Raw genomic sequence first — 17,782 nt, 5'->3', positions numbered from 1 at the left:
ATCTCTTACAGGACCTTCCCTCTTATCCCATGACTGCTTAGTTTGCTTAAGAGCTTTTGGTAAGGGGCCGTGACAAAGGTTTTCTGTATATTGTATCAACTGGATCACCATTGTCCACATGCTTGTTGACATACTAAAATAATTCTAATAGACTAAGGCATAATTTCCCTTTTAGAAAAGCAGTGTTGACTTTTTCCCAACATACTGTGGTCACCTGTGTGTCTGATAATTCTGTTCTTTACTATAGTTTTAACCACATTTGCCTGGTACTGAAATTAGGTTTACCAGCCTGTCATGCTTACCAGCCTCTGAAGCCAGTTTTAAACATCACCATTATATTAGTCATTCTGCAATTTCATATTTGAATTCCTTCAGAACTCTTGGGTGAATACCATCTGTTTCTGGTGATTTATTACTGTTGAATTTATCAATTTGTCCAAAACCACCTCCAATGACTCCTCAATCTGGGACAGTTCCTCAGATTTGTCACCTAAAAAGAATGGTTCTGGTGTGTGGATCTCCCCCACATCCTCTGCAGTGAAGACACATGCAAAGAATTCAGTTAGCTTCTCCACAAGTTTTCCTTGAGTGCTCCCTTAGCATCTTAATCATCCAGTGGCCCTCACTGACTGTTTAGCAGGTTTCCAATGTACTTTAGGACTAAATCAAACATTGCCTCTTCCCTTGTGGCCTTCAGGACAAGCTGTTCTAAGATGCACTCATTTATGTTGTCTAGAAATTCTGTCTCTGCATCCATGCCTGAGATAACATACCCAGTCAATATGAGAATAGTTGAAAATCCTAATTATTCCTGAGTTTTCTGCCGTTGTAGCCTCTCTAATCTCCCTCAGCATTTCACCATCCTGGTCAGGTGCTATCTTCCTACTGTTATACTCTTATTGCTTAAACATGGAATTCCTATCCATAGAGAGTCTATGGTGTAGTTTGATTTGTTAAGGATTTTTATTATATTTGAATTAATGCTTTCTTTCACTTATAGTCAGGGCTGGCTCTACCATTTTTGCCACCCCAAGCACAAAAAAAAAAAAAAAAAAAAAAAAAAAGGCACTCGGACTGTGCCTCCCCAAGAATGGATGGATTGCCTCCCCAGGCACGTGTTTCCTCCACTTGTGCCTGGAGCCAGCCCTGCTTATAGTGCAACTCCCTTACGTGCGAAACCTACTCTGTCATTCCTATATATTTTGTCCCATGCTATTATTGTGTGCCAATGATTCTCCTCATTCCACCAAGTTTCTGTGATGCCTATTATATTAACATTCTCATTTATTGCCAGGCACTCTAGGCCATCGATCTTAGTATTTAAACTTCTAGCATTTGTATATAAGCACTTGTACATTTTGCCAATATTCAGTAGCTTGCCTCCATGTATTACATTTAAATGGGACTCATTTATGGTTGACTGGTCATCACTTCTTGTGAAAAGTATAGTACATACCTTATACATCTGTGACTTGTATAGTGTAATCACCCCAATCATGGATCCCTCTATTCCACTTGCAATCAGGGACTGGATAAGCTTGATTATAAAATAAACTTCTGCCATATTATAAAAGCTATTATCTCTTTCAATCTGGAGGTGGGAAAGAGATTTCAAATTATGGCCTGCTGAAAGACGATTTAAAACAAACATTTAGCATCCAATGATGATGCAAAAACTCTAACAAGTAAAATCCCAAACCAAGTTATCTATTGACTGTTATAGAAGTTATTTAAAAACCTACCTGCTCTGTCCCATTAACATTAAAGAAACATAGTGTTGGAAGCCAATCCAACAGAGGACTTCTGTCCATCTCTGAAATGCCATCCAACAGATTTCCTTCATAGAACAGGTTATTGACTACAGCACTAATAGCAGGGTGACAGCGATACTGTGTTCTAAGAAAGACTGCATCGTGTCCCTATAGAAATGCAACACGAAAAAAGTGAAGAAAATGTAAATAGTTGCTAATCACTTTGCAATACATTGCTGGGAAATTGCTTAATAATTTTTATAAATCAAGCAACTAACAGAAAAGATTTATTTAGATCAGTGATCCCCAAACTTTTTTGTTCGTTTCCCCTCCCCCTCCCTCGACACTTACTTATCTGGTCTGTGCCCCCACAGAAGCCAGAGCTGGGAGTCGGGGCCAGAGCTGAGGTCAGGGCAGAACTGTGATGGGGAGCCTGGGCCTGGAGTAGGACCACAGCTGCGGTGGGAGCTGGGGGCAGAGGAGAGCTGGGTGGCGAATTAAGGGGTTCAATTTCTGATAAGCAATACTTATAGAAAAAAATCTGGACAAAACAGCTTAAAAAAAATCACTCTCCTAAAATAATATTTACACTAAGATGCATTTAGATTAACTGCCTCAGAGAACAGAGGAGTGAAATCCTGGCACTACTAAATTCAGCGGGGCCTGGATTTCATTCCATATCTTTTTAAAAGATGTGTTTAGCAGCACATACCATCAAGCAAAGCCGGTCAAAGAGAGTCTGCTCCAATCCATTATCATGAGAACCTTCAGACCCTTGAATAGTTGGTGGAAGCTGCTTAGGGTCTCCAACTAGAATCAGCTTTTCACACTCAAACCTGCAATCAGTATTCCAATGAAAATCCAAAACACAAATTCTAATTGTTGTAAGTGCTGTAATTAATTCATTTTACAATGTGGTTCTCTTTATAATTAGCAGTTTGCTTTGTACTGGGTTCTTCTTCTATTAACACCTTGTGACAGAGTGAACTGTCTAATGTGGGGAGAAAAAAAGCACAAAAACCTCACCCCAACCCCACAAGCAGGTGATGCCAATTAACCTCTTAGGGCTTGCTAAGAGTAGGAGGAGTTTGGGCCTATATAAGTCAGACCTAGCACCTTCCAAGGGAAGTGAGAAGGAGAGGCAACATCCAAGAAAACTGGGACACTGAAGGAGTGCCAAGGTGGCAAAACAGTGCCAGAAAGGGGAAGGAGAAGAAAACAAAATCTCAGTTCTCAGTTTAGGAGAAGTTGGGCCCAGGCTGGGGCTTGCCTCCCTAGGAAACCTTGGACCTGCCTGAGAGGTAAGATAGTTTATAGGAAGTGGGGCTAAAGACTTTGGTTGTAGGTGATGGTAAACTCAGTAGTGATATACACCCCTTTTAAAGGTACTCCAACATTCTCTTCAGTATCCTTTTTCTTCCCTCACCTCTTCTGTAATGGTGAGTTTATCCTGGCCTCCCAGGCAATGGGTTAGCAACATGTGCAATTTGGGGCTTAGCTGGAGGGCCAAGTAGTATTCATGATGAACTCCCTGGAGCTTTTAAGAATCCACCAATTCATATCCCTCCTTTGTCAACTGAATTAAATAGGTGTCCACTAATGCACACTAGTCCAGAATTTGTCTGTTTTCTTTATGAGAGTAAATTAATTATGTTCTTAAAATACTAAAGTGTGATTGACAACCTTAAATAACACTATTTGCTAAAGGTCACAGCTAAACAGAAATGTAAACCGTTGATTTGTACCTTGCAATGGGAAGGAGAGAAACAGGTTCTGTCATCTGACTGCACTCATCCAGCACCACCACAGGAAACTTAAGGTTATTCATGGAAGGGAATGGGCAGGCAGCACAGGTTGCTCCAACCACTCTCACCTTTGTGATATGGGGTGTGGGGGAGGAAAGAGATTTAACAACCTACACAAATACATTGCTACCACTTCCATGATAGCATAAGTTACATAATTAAATTTCTATCTATCTAGGCATTTCTACTGCACCCATCACTGTGGTATACAGATACCAAAGACTGAATTTCAACTTCTACTCTAACATCTCCTGGTGCACGCACTTCTTCTTCAAAGCTGTGTTAACAGTTTTGCCCCCTCCCACACAAGTAAATCTCTTATTACATTTAAGGTTCCAGAGGACACCTCTTATCTTGTGATTCCTTTTCTTCAATACATTTAAAGTAGAACTCAGTCATAGAAGCTTCATTTACTAAAGTATATTGGAAAAAAATTGTCAGGGTCTAGGGTATATCTCATTCTATACCAGTATAAGGCTTTGACAGCATCAGACATCAGAGGGGACTGCCAGTTTATATATGCTTGGCCTCTCAAGTAAAGATTTCTAAAATGTTTATTCTCTCTTCTTTCGATCACTGTTTAGTACCTGTTGCAGAATAGCTTTATTGGTTCCCAGCTTATGCTGTTCAATACTCTTCCTCACGTATATTTTTTCTGCCGGAGTTAAATTTTTTTTCATCAGGGCAAGCAGTTCTTTTAATTGTTCATTTTCACTGCCAGAGCCAGCATGTAAGCTTTAAAAATATTGTGAAATGAGTTATGAATAATGAATATAACTACTTTTAGCACTCAAATACGGGAAGTATATAAAAATAGTCCTATTCACTACTTCAGTATGATTGATTTAGTTAATGTTTGTAATATCCATGTGACATAGGTAAGATTCTCTCCATTGTATAATGGAAGACACAAACGTAAGTCATGAGTGCCCAAAGCAACATAGCAAGTCAGCTACAGTCTGGATTAGAACTGAGGAGCTCATTTTTCATTCTTATGCAGGCATGTTTATAAATGATATCTGTGTGACACTCAGCTGGCGATTCTGAGTAACTGAACAGTTTTCCAAGCTCTTTTCAGTTCATGCTATACTTTAACCTAAATTGCACAGAAAATGCTATCTAGATCACTTCTGCTTAAATCATACCAACTTTTAAACAGATGTCTAAAACCCAAACCATTTTAGATTAATACCACCATATAAGACTGTCTGATTACAGACTATAAGCCATTACAACTATTACATTTTCTGTAAAATCAACTGCTCTGCAAGAGATTGAAAGACACATTAAAAATCATATTTCCATAGCTTTCACAGCCATCACCTTACACTACCACTTACTACTATCAATTGTGTGATCTATTGAGTCCTCTGAGGATCTTAAGCATTTTACCTGTAAGGAAGAACTGGCTTGGCAATTTTTCTAACACTTCCAACTCTGATAAAGTCCTCAAATCCAAGATCTAGTAGACTTTGAAAAAAGATGCAAGACATTTATTGTAGAAATGAAACAAAATGCAAAACTTGCATGGAAAATGACCACTCTTAAGAGTGGCAGATAATCAAAACACTGATTAACACAAACTTTTTTACAGCCAATTTATTATGTGAAGTAATGCCATGAACAACAAAACATGCATTGTTCATTTATTTTGACAAGAGTAGATTAATTTTAATTATTTCTCACAGTGCTTGATATTTCTATAATAGTCCTCCCAAAAGCACTACTCACCTGCATCCTGTTACCTTCTCCTTATCCCTCCTTTCATCCCCATCACTTGCTCCCACAAGCTGCACCAAACCTTAATCTCTCCAATTTCCTTCCCATCTTGGCTCCTCTTGTTGATCTCTCAATCCTACTCTCATGCTCACTTCCTTCTAATACTCATCACTGCTGCTGGTGTCTCTCTTTAACCTTGTCCCCTTTTATTTCTGCTTGTTCTCCTCTTGTCTTCACACCTACCACTTAACTTCATTCATTATATTCTCCCTCTTCCTCCCAACTCCTCTACTCCCCTTGCTCCACTTAGCAACAGCACTAACTTGGTAGATAAACTCTTAACATTCTGCTACCTATGTATGTTTGTCATCACAAAACTTGGCTATTTTCCTTTGTCCATATCTGCCCCCTCCTGCAGTGACTTTGCCTTCTCACACACTTTATGTGCTAGATGCTGCTGCTCTCTTCTTTCTATAGTTTCCAGCCCCACTCACTCACACTGTCACTTCCTTTGAAGTGTGTTGTCTAACTTCCCCACCTTACTTTGTGTTGCAGTCAATCATTCTTCTAAGGTACTTTCTCCTTTGACTTTGGCTGGTTTTCCCTTTCCTCAGTCCTCTTGTCTTATTCTTAGTGACTTTTATACTCATACTGACTTCCCCCTTATCTGAAAGCCTCTTGCTGCTCCCACTGCTTGCTGATTTGGTCACTCATTTGACCTGGTGTTCACCATGAATTGTTTACACTCTAGCTTTTCCCATCTCCAAAGCACCCCTCTCATCTTTCAGCATCACTCCCTCTGTCTCGAGATTCCCAATCCATTAGCCACTCTGGGCCAATAATAAAGGCATATTGCTTCCTGAAGCTCCCTGAGCACAGGGAGCATCAGGTATGGCGGCTGTGCCACACCTGAAGAGACTGAAATGTGCCTCTCCTCGTGACTGACCAAGTCTGCTGGAGGTTAGTTTAAACTTAGCTTTGCTCAGTTAACACTGCTGGACTTACGAAGTCCTTGAGCTCAGGTGAGCTGCTCTAGGTAGAGAGTGGGAGGAGCAAGAGCCGTTACAAGAGAAGAGAAGGACATAATCTAGCCCAAAGGGTTTATACTGGAAAAAGAAACACAATTAAGTCTAACAGGGCAAACGTGCCACTATAATACACACATACAAACAAACATACACACATGAAAAGAAATGTCATTTGCTACTTATGTAGCAAAAAGTCTAGAATCCTTTTAATTCAATGTTACCTACCCAAGAAGTACCCTGTCAACAGCAACATTAGTGGAAGAAGCAATCAGAAGTTTCCATGGAGTTGGTCTTGAGCCTTCAGCTGCTTCACTGCTTTCAAATAACTGTACCAGGAACAAGACCACAACAGATAGCAAATAGCTCTTTCCAGCTCCAAAAACACCTAGTATTTCGGAAGAAAATCAAAGGTTACAAATGAATTATTTCAAAGAAACATAATTTAATTTTTTTAGTGAAATTAGTTCTTCAAATATTATGGCTTGATCTTTCTCTCAGTGCTTCCTGGGGAAGCAGACAGCTACATGAACAACCAATAGGTGTGGGGAATCTCATAGGCCAACATCTTGCATTAATTATCTGAAATGTTTAGAAAAAGAGAATGCTTGACAGTTGCTAAGGCAGGAATACTCTCAAAAGCAAATGCAAAGTCCACAAGGTGTGTATTATGCCCTGAAGGGACAGTAGGCAGATATTTAGAAAGGAGAAGAGAACTGGGACCTGAGTTACTCTACATATGGAATAAATTATAAACAGATGCATGTGTTGACAGCATAACACAAATTTAAAAAAATAGGCAGCTTGATCCAAAGTACTACTGATAACAACATTATTATAAATGTTATTTATTTTAATAGGCCCCAAGACTAAGATATGTGCCTCCCAATACAGATTTAAAAATAAGATATCTGAACTAAGGAGTTTACAAACTATGTTTGGATACAATGCAGCAAGATGGCAAAAAGACAGTAGGGAAGAGTAGAAGATCAAGGACAAAGCTATTGGCAAGCAGATTCTGTGATTATTTAGCAGTGTACAGCACAATGGAGCAAAAAGCCCTTTTTATATTAGATAAATTGAGAGAATGAATAAGCAAAAGAAACAAAGCCTGACTCTGCAATTGGATCTGCTAACATGGAACCCAGAGTTCATGCACAGTCCTACAGAACTTAGTGGGATGCTGTAAGGGCACAGGCGACCGTGCTGCTGATCCTGAAGTGGAATCAAAGCCTTAATCAGCATGTTTCCTGTAGGCCTCATGGAAGAAGTGGATCTTCAAGAAAGATTTGCAAAAGGAGAGGGCAGTAGTTTTACGAACCAGCTAAGACATTCTATGTATAGGGACTTCCATTAACTTCCATTTGGTTTAGTTTGAAATTAACCAGCATTAAACTGGGCATGAAGATATCCTTCACTATAGGGTATTCCAAATGGAGTGGAACCTATGATAGCTGTACAATCTATGTCAGCATTTAAAGAATTTAGAGATGAATATTCCACTAACAATAGCATCATATCAACTTGTATTCTTATACAGATCAAGTCATCTAGCATCTCTTTGGCTGCTGGCGTGTACAGTAAAAGGACTCAAAGGATCAGTCAGTAAAAAAAGGGCTATTTTTTAATTTGCTTTTTACCATGTATGATTGTGATAGGGAAGGCCTGCTGTTTTTCCATTTGTACATCATTGTCATGTGATGCCATCATCTGAGCTATTTGAATCAGTGCTGAAGCTTGATCTGGGTTCAGCTGGAATGTCTGAATCATCTTTCTGGCCAATCCTAGTGTTACTTCTGGACTGAGAAGTCCACACATCATTGTGCTCTTGGTATTTAAAGCTGGCGGAATAAATTTTCTTTTGTTGACTCTGTTAGCATGTTCGGCTCTGAAAGGCCTAAGAAAAACACAAGAGTTGACAGATCAGTAAATTCAGACCATTTTCAACAAAATGCATCTATACATAACTTACAATCACATGATTTTAGGTGTGCGTGCATACATGTAAAATTACTTTGATTCCCTCCCCTTAAAACAGCAAGTCAAAACTAAAGTACACTTTCAACAGATCTTCAAGTAAAAAAAGGAAATATTTTCACTTTCATTGTTGTATATTTAAATTATATCCCAAATTCATGCATTATTTTTCTTAACTTTCTTCTTTCTTGAAATATAGTAAATCTTTATATGGCTGCCAAATACTTTTCCTATTCTGTTACAAATATTCTAAATATCAAACTGATTTAAAAAACCCACTGTCATTTTTATTTTTTTTAAATAAATCTTACCCTCACTGCTTATTTGGGCCAAAGATTTTCTGTTTGCTAAACATAATCTCACAAAGTTTTAAAAGTTACTGGTATGCTTATCAATTCAAGCCACCTCACGAGTCTTAGGGTTATGGCTGTTAGATTGGCTCTCTTCTTCCCCTTCCCCTTTTTTCCCCACCAGGGAAAAAATATATATATTTTTTTTAAATCCAATCTTCCTGTGATTTCTTAGTCCTGCATGTTTTTCTGACACTTCTCTTGAGTGAAGGATAGAGTTATCTGAAGTTTGAGGCATACAAGTTTGCATATCTATGCATTTGTACTGTACATGTGGTTTATAAGTTTTATCAGTGGTCTATATTTCCATATGGTCAAACAAGTCATTATACATGTGAATGATAACTTTAATGAGATCATTGCAATTGTCTTATACACTGAACAAACTACCTTGTGACTACTCAGAACATTTTTTACCCTTGGCATGAATTTGTTCCTGTGTTACAAATGTAGGGAGGAAATACTGGAAGATTAATTAATGGAATATAAAGGCTGTTTCCATTAAATTAGAATGGTTACTGACTTTGACATTAAACTTGTATTATAAAGTTTCATAATCCAGTGATCATTAAGAAGTCTACTATTAATCTCCAAGTTATAAGGGGTGGGGGCCCAGGTGTATGTAAATCTAAACAAATACTTCAAATCCTTGAACGAAATTTAAGCAAGGAATTACTTGCATCATAAATTAATGAAAACTGAAGTGTGACATTAGGTGCAACTATACATGATTTATAGTGCCATATTTTCCAGCTTTTTTTCACACCTACTTTTTGTCCAGTAAACACAAATTAAAGCTTGTTTGTTCCTTTTGCATCTTTTCACTTATAAAACACACACGAGACAGTGTGCATGCACAGTGGTTACTTATACTTGCATTTTTAGTAGGTACTTCATTAGTGGTACAGTAGCTGGATTGAAGTACTCCAGCATATTTCTTAAAGTTGTGAGCTCAGTGCTAGCATTACAAACCAGCAAGGCATGAACAATCACTGGAAAGATTACAAAGGAGGTTACAAAGTGTAATCAGCCACAGAAAACAGTCTAGTAATTCATTTCTAATGCTGCATAAATAACTTTCCCTGCTGAAATATAAGCCAAACTGAATACTTTACAATGTCTAACCTATGATTCTAGAGCAAAAGATCAGTAAATTTCCTTTAAGCCCATTATTTTGAGGGATATCTAGCTCTGGCATGAAAATCCATCAAGGATGGAAACCTAGATTCAAAATCTCAGCATTTCCCCTAATATTTTAAGGAAACTATTTCATTGGCTATGGCGTTTAGGAGATGAACTTTTAAAAAGTTCATTATTCAACAATAGACCAGCTTCATTTCCATTTTGTAAAAATCTCTTATAGGTGGAGTTCTTTTTCATAGCATGAATTACAATGCGTAGACAGCAATCTTTGATCAGCTAAATAACTCATTCTTTTTAGCATGTGGTGGCAGTGTTTGTGCAGAATAATTAAACTCAAGGTATGTCTATACCACAACTAGACACCTGCAGCTGGTCTGTGCCAGATGAGTCATGCTCATGGGGCTCAGACTAAGTGGCTGTCCAACTGCGGTGTAGATGTTTGGGCTCAGACTGGAACCAAGGCTCTAGGCTCCTGCTAGGTGGGAGGCTCCCGGCCAAGTCTGAATCTCTACACTGCAGTTAAACAGCTCCTTAGCTCAAGTCAACTGGCACGAGCCAGCTACGGTGTCTAACTGCAGTTTAGACATATCCTTAGTCTGCAGATTATTTTTAGTGCATAGTTTACTAGTATAGACTCTCACTCTGAGGTATATTTTACAAACTACACAATAAAAAACTTTACCCAACGAAAACTACAATAAAATGATGAGAAAATAACAAACAAAAGTTCACATTTAAGCATCTTCCAACAATAGCCCACACAAGTCCTGAAAGTTGTTCTATTTTTCTGCAGTATGAATGTTGCAATTGAAGTCATAACACCTATTTTACCTTTAGTCTTTCTGCAGTCTTAAAAAATGATGGAAAAACATTTTGTGCTTGGTTTCAGCTCAAAAGTATTTAAGAACTAGCAAATTCCATTACGCTTTTCTGAATTAACCAAATGGGGAGGAACTACATTTTATTATGGGAAAATGTAAACGTTGTGGCATATGGATAATACAAAAATAGCTGCACCTTAAAATTTCAAGTTTATGTAGTTAGACCTCAATGAAGAAAATTTGTTTTTTAAATCTAGTGTCTTACAATAACATTATAAGCTATTTAAAAGTCTATTTAGAGATGTTTAGTTTAACATCTCCATTCAGGTTTTCAGCTTTGTAATTGATCGAAGTGGTATGAAATAGCGCTACTTCAATGCCACAGATGGTTTTTTTTCCCCCTTCATTTTAAAATCTAAAAGGAAAACGAATAAATGTGAAACCTGATATAAAACATTAAAATTGCAAAGCTAGACACACTAGTCATAGATTGGAAGAGTTAAGGGCCCAGTCTGGTGGTTCTCACACAGGGCAAAACTCCCACTGAATTTTGGGCACCTGGCTAGGATAGAAATGTTAGCTTGGCCACATTGCACACATATACAGTGATAGTTCTTACTCATTTAATAGACTGAAGATTAATAACTTGGTATATAAAGCATGTGCAGTGTACTTGGGTTAACAAAGCTATTGAAAACATAACTCTTGAATTCTGTATTTGTGTACACTCTTAAAGTTGTATAAGAACAGTGACAACAGGCGCAGGCTTCTGTCCTGCTCCATAAAGAACATACTGAATATATAAGAACATATTTAAGAACCTGAAGAAAAGAGAACACTGAACCAACGGCTGCATCAGCATTTCAACTCAAAAACCAATGTTAAATGTTTTCATTTTTGAAAATATATTAATTCTGATGGAGGCTTACAAAAAGGGCTCCCATAGAGTATTTTAATAACAAAAATATACCAGCTCATTGCTCAACCAGTAAGGAATTGTTTAAATGACTGACCTGATTGCACAGTTGGCTAATCAAAAAATAATTCATAATAAAGTTTGAGAAATAATCATCCCACTCCTCATCCCATCTCAGATACTTCTTATAAGTATCGGTCTATTAATGCATTTAAAAATTCTTCAGGCTAAAACTTACCATTTGAGCACCAATTTGAGGGATAATAGCCTTTCAGAGGCAATAATTCAACTTCATTGCTAGATGACGGTCCAAAGAAAGCACTACATGCAATGAAAGTGTCCAGGGATTCAAAGAATAGAGTCTTTGAAACAACCCAAAGGTCATCTGTCAAAACAATAGATCAATTTATTTCACTTAAGTTTCTGCTATTGCAGGCTTTTAAAAATACTCAACATTCATTATTTTGCAAATTAAGGCATTAATACTCTTTAAAATAAAGAGGGGAAAGGCTTAAAATTCAAAAGATTTGTTGGTACAGTCATTTGAAAGGAAGTAATCAGATAATTCACAAGCTTCTCAATATCTTCTTTACTTACCATGAACTACAGTAAGCACACAACAAATGTACTAAAAGTTTTTCCCTATGGTAACTAGTATCAACTGACTTCTGACTAATCTAAAGGGTTTTTTAATGATTTTCACATTATTTGGATTTCAGACAAATTGTTAAAAGAAACAGTAATCACTGCCAACCGCTAAACCAGACTACAATTATACTTAGCAGCTATTTTGCTAAAGAACAGTAAAACACTAAACACAAAAATCCTCTTAACACGAGATTCTGATACTCTTGGGCTATGTCTACGCTGTGCACTTTACAATGGTGCAGCTGCACTGTTGTAAGGTGCACTGTGTAGCCACTCTTTATCTGAGGGAAAAAGTTTTCCCGGTGATCAAATAAAAACACCTCCAATGAAAGGCAGTCGCTCCGGCCAATGAAGCACTGTCCACACTGGTGCTTTTTGTTGTTAAAACTTTTGTCACACCTCTGAGAGACACAAGTTTTAACGACGAAAGTGTTGGTGTAGACATAGTCTTAGTCATGTTGGATAATACCTTAGTCCACACATAGTCCCAATGAAGTCTAAGGCACTACTTGGTAAGTAAGGTGCTACTCATCATGGTTTAGGTTGTCAATCTGGTTTTTCATTTTGTACAGTAGACAAATATTTTCCTCTACTCCCTAAAAGGGTACTATGCTGGCAGAAAAGAGTGACACAGGCTGAAGCCTGCAAGAGCTCTATAAATTCTTTGCCATACACTATGAGATTAAAATGTAATTACATTCTCAGTTTGCCATACAATGGAGAACATAGAAAGGGGGATTATGAATTGTGTTAAAAGTCAAGTTTTCTGAACTGTGCAGGTATAAACACACAGTTGCCCTCACCCAGTTCTGTCACACAAGTACTTCAATGTATGCAAGTAAGAGGTTTGTCCACACAGAATTTCAGTATCTGTAAACACAAACCCTGACTTCTGAGTACACTTTAGAGTATTGATATATCTAGTATATGCAGAAGCAAATGTGCGTGTACACTTCAGAAGATTTGTCCTATATAGTTATATTCTGTCTTTCAATTAGAAATGTCTCAAAGTGCATAAGTTAGGTAGGTATGAGAAACCTTTCATCTACCACTGAAGTGCAGCCCACTCGAGTGGAATGCAATAGCTGTCAAACAGGGGACTACAACATTAAATAATTTAAGTCCAGAAGTGAAAAATACCTTTGCCAAATGAAACTAGAGAACTTTAGGTAGGCAGGATGTAATTATCAAAAATGTAATATGATTGTAGCACCAGGGCAGACAACTTCCTTGACCTTGTGAAAAGTTCTTTAATGACCACAGTGGTCAAGACCCTTGAGATAATATATATATGTCTACATTGAGAGGCAGTTCCTCTAGCAGAACACTAATCCCTAACATGGTAATGGATCACTAGGTCTGAACCAGTTCACAAAGAAGAGTGACACCTATTGAATAACCTACACTAATTTCTATGACCTGAGCTTTTCTTAAAGGCTCCCCATTCAAATACTGACTATTCCTGACTATGGTTTTCAAAGTTTTTGCTTTTGTAATCATGAACAAACTTAACAATACACTTAGCTACCTTTCTAAAATCTGAACTAAGCTTCATTGCTTGTCAAGGCTGATGGATTTGAGGCTTTTCTCTGCTGTGATAAATGCTTTAGAAGACCACTTTAGAGACAAAACAGGAACCTGTATTAGACCTGACACTGAGATACTCAGATTCACTTACCTTTGCTGTATACAGAGGAGTATTCCTTTCTGCTCAATTTAAGATATAACTTGCTTTTAGAATCCCCATCAAATCTGGCATTTGCAATCATCAATTTCTTTAGCTTACTATGTTTTCTTTGAACATCAAAGGCTCTTCTGTTTTTTTAAAAAAAATATTACTTCAAGAGTCAGTATGTAATCTAAGTGAAAATCTGGCAGATTTCTGATTCACCACAAGAAACAAATCAGTCTTGTCAAATAACAGCAAAAATATTAAAATATTTTAATGACTTTTGCAGTTTTTTCTCTCCTTTGAAGAGTTTATGAAACATTTATACCTATTAAGAGATACTACTTCGATATTTCTTACCTTTCCACCTACTTAACCAGGAAGAAATGGGAATGTAACATTTTCCCCTTTGCTATTAGTTGTGTAGCTGAATATGAAAGCATTAACTTTGAGAACACAAACATTTAGTGTTAAATTTGTTTTCCTTTGCTATATGACTTCAGTAGCAAGGCACATATGACATATTAAGCCTAATTTTTCAAGCTGTTTGGAAAACTTTATAAACAATTTGCAATTTCTACAAAAATGAAAAATATTTTTCACTTAAAATGGTTTGTTTCAAGACTATCCTTAATTTTCTATCCATTATCAAACCTATACATTTTACCTATAGAGTAATTATGAACTTCTTGGGCAGCTGCCTCTACTGCTGCCCATAAATTTCAGCAGCATGAAACTTTGACAATTGCCTGCAGGGTTTCAAATGGATTGCTGTGAAAGCACTAGTGTTGGCTGTCTGCCGACTCAGAAAACATCATGCAGTCATTTCAAACTTCCCGATGTTAACTGAAGGTAATCTCCAAAGCCAGGAGGACTAGATTTAGGTTGGTTTTTGTTTATTTTTAAAATTGACAGCTTGAGGTCTACATAAATTGATGGCTTAGACCCCCACAACTTGTTAGGGAACGTTTCACATTCACGATTGGCAAAAGCCCAGGTGAAGTTTCAAATGGTAATGACTTTTAGTTACTACCAAACTGGGCCACAATGAACCTGTTGTTCTGAAAATGAAAAGCTCAATATACCACAATTAGTCACCCAGTCAACACTGGGAATTCTTATCTGGTGAAGAGGCTGCAGCAATTTGCTGGCTAGTGAAATATCCCATTTTAATCACTTTAATGGAGAGAGCACTTGTAGAAGAGCTGTTTAATATAAAATGCTATAAACTGAGGTGGAATTTTACTTCCCCCATCATAATCCCACTGCTAGGGCCAAGATCTGGGATTCACGCAAATCACACCTTTATTGCCACACTTTGTTGTAAATTCATGTTCACATTCAGAAGTTTTTCTTTGCTACCTCTCTACTTCTACTCAAGCTCCCTTTTTTATGCATCCTTGAAGCAGCTCTTCTGGCTACAACATCACACTGGGAGTTCTGTTCAGCTGATTATTCACGACAGCCCCCAATGATGCAAGCTTAAATCCTGGAGAAACTGGCTGGCAAAGATGCTTACCAAAGAACGTTTCCAATTTGGCTTTACTGAGTGGATTTTGTTAAATCTGCCCAAACAGAATGTATTTATGGGAAAAGTTACACAAATGGTAACACACAACAATCAGAAGGGGCTTAAATGATTTATCAAATTGCTGGTACCCAATAATGTTTTCACAAGCCTGATGAAGAACGCAAAGTCCTGAAATGCCACTGCTGTATTTCTTTCTCAGTCTGAACTTCTTAAAATTTCCCCACAGAATCATTATCTCATTAGAAAAGATGGTGAACGTGGGCCAGATTCTCTGCTGGTATAATTCCACTGAGGTTAATGGAATTACAGCAGCAGAACATTTATACGTGGGTTTTTACAAATGTTAACTCTTATAGTGCCATGTGAAGTATATTTTGTATTCCACTATACCTCACCAAAAGCTGGCAGTCCTCATAGATAGAAATCTTTTGACATCTGAGGTAAGCTCCAATACTTTTTATATCATGAAGCACTAGACTGTGTCTGGATTTTAGCTGTCCTGGGTTCACTTCTTCTATCCACTTGAAAAATTTACACTGGTCAGTTTTTGGGGCATCACAGGTATAAAAAAGGCGACCCTAGAATAAAGAAACCATCAACATTTTATTTTGAAAATGCAAATCAATCTGTAAATTTGCTGGCCCATATTGGATGCTATTCAAATAAGAGAACAAATCTGCTTTTTCAGCAAGCTCCATAAACCTGCTGGAAAACCAAGTAGCTTCCCAGACTCACTCATTTCTGTAGTTCTTCACACAGCACACAGTCAACCTGTGGAACTCCTTGCCTGAAGGTTGTGAAAGCTAGGACTATAACAGGGTTTAAAAGAAAACTAGATAAATTCATAAATTAAGTCCATTAATGGCTATTAGCCAGGATGGGTAAGGAGTGGTGTTCCTACCTCTGTTTGTCAGAGGGGGAGATAGATGGCAGGAGAGAGATCACTTGATCATTACCTGTTAAGTTCACTCCCTCTGGGACACTTGGCACTGGTCACTGTCAGTAGACAGGATACTGGGCTGAATGGACCTTTGGTCTGATCCAGTATGGCCATTCTTATGTTATGTCATTGTGTACTAACTGCCTTTCATCACTATCCACAGAATTCAATTTGCTAAATATCAAATTTATAGATTTAGAAACTCAAGTCTCAAGTTAACTATATATGTGTGTAAATAAAATGTTTATAGATGATGTATTAATAATCAAATTGACACTAACACTGATCTTCACAATATAATCATTTTAATTTGTTAATAGAATATAATCTAAGTACCATAAAAAAGAAACAAACAGCACCTTATTTTGACCTTCTTTTTTCACCATAACAAGCTTTGCTGGATGCTTGTGATTGCAGAGTGGAACACAGTTTTCCTTATTTTCTTCTTGCCCATCTTTCACTGACTTGCAAAACGATGTGTTCACTTTGGAAAGAGCCTTGTGTAGCCTTTGTGACAGCTCAAAAAGCAGTATGTTTAATTGCTCTTTATATAAAAAAAAGAGGGGGGAATTAAGATTACCTTCAAATAATACTTGTGTACATAACAGTTAAGTAAACAAATGCATCTGAATTTGTTACTATCAACCTCAAATCTAGAAGGCCAATCTTTCAAAGATGTAAACCTGACCTCTAAATATGACACCACCTTCTGAGTGTGAACAATTCAGAAATTTAGTTCCAACTACCTTATTTCCACAAGTCCCATTTAGGTGTGTAAACTGAAGGATTTGCATATTAAAATGATTGCACTTGAAAAAAGTTAGGCACAAATTTTGATGTGGGACTTAAGTGGTATGTGGGCCTTGGGATACACAACAGCACAGAGGTGAATTTCTCCCTCAGTCTGTTTTTGAAAAATTGGATTAAAATTTGCAGTTTGAACCCACTGTTGTCAGAGTAACTAAGACAGTCAAATCAGATAGAAATTACTGTTCCCCAACATGAAAATGCAGTACTTTGAGCAAAGCTACATATATCACTACATGGCACATGACATTTTTTAAATAAATGATTAAGGAGTGAATAGGCAGAGAAGCCTAATATTCTCAACCATAAAAAAGTATGTGTCAGAATTAAGGTGTGTGGGCAGGAGAGCCAGTCAGGTGTCAAAACAGACATATTAACATAACATGGATACCACTTCTTCACTTTGTGAAACTTGAGAAATTAATAGGTTGTGATTTTTTTTATTTATTATAGTTTCCAACAGATGTCAGCCATACCTGTCAAAGCAGCTGTAAAGATCTGTTTGTAATGAACATAAGATTGAAACACAGTAGGTATATACGTCTGCCTTTTAGGAAGATTAGTACATTTCACTTTATCCCCACTGGGAAAAGACAGCTCAGAGATAGCTATGTCCTGCAAAGTAACAAAAGAAGGCATTAAGAAGCCTTGCCAAACCCTGATCCCCCTTATTCTTTTTA

General features: G+C 37.4%; 1 protein-coding gene across 3 annotated transcripts in view; it reads right to left on the bottom strand.

The window, feature by feature from the left end:
- Positions 1-17,782, bottom strand: part of ZGRF1 (zinc finger GRF-type containing 1) — a 56,918-nt gene that overhangs the window by 18,221 nt on the left and 20,915 nt on the right. For all 3 annotated transcript variants that reach the window (XM_050943977.1, XM_050943976.1, XM_050943978.1), the window contains 14 exons: positions 17,579-17,717; positions 16,655-16,839; positions 15,746-15,933; positions 13,834-13,970; positions 11,746-11,892; positions 9,505-9,619; positions 7,941-8,197; positions 6,529-6,688; positions 4,949-5,026; positions 4,144-4,291; positions 3,497-3,624; positions 2,464-2,587; positions 1,743-1,919; positions 1,457-1,591 (listed from right to left, as the gene is read on the bottom strand). In XM_050943977.1, the coding sequence (XP_050799934.1) occupies positions 1,457-1,591; positions 1,743-1,919; positions 2,464-2,587; positions 3,497-3,624; positions 4,144-4,291; positions 4,949-5,026; positions 6,529-6,688; positions 7,941-8,197; positions 9,505-9,619; positions 11,746-11,892; positions 13,834-13,970; positions 15,746-15,933; positions 16,655-16,839; positions 17,579-17,717 (2,118 nt within the window). The remainder of the gene's footprint in view (positions 1-1,456; positions 1,592-1,742; positions 1,920-2,463; positions 2,588-3,496; positions 3,625-4,143; positions 4,292-4,948; positions 5,027-6,528; positions 6,689-7,940; positions 8,198-9,504; positions 9,620-11,745; positions 11,893-13,833; positions 13,971-15,745; positions 15,934-16,654; positions 16,840-17,578; positions 17,718-17,782) is intronic.

Source organism: Gopherus flavomarginatus, chromosome 3 (genome assembly GCF_025201925.1).
Source record: "Gopherus flavomarginatus isolate rGopFla2 chromosome 3, rGopFla2.mat.asm, whole genome shotgun sequence".
NCBI classification, from domain to species: domain Eukaryota; kingdom Metazoa; phylum Chordata; order Testudines; family Testudinidae; genus Gopherus; species Gopherus flavomarginatus.
This window is presented reverse-complemented; position numbering and strand designations above follow the sequence as displayed.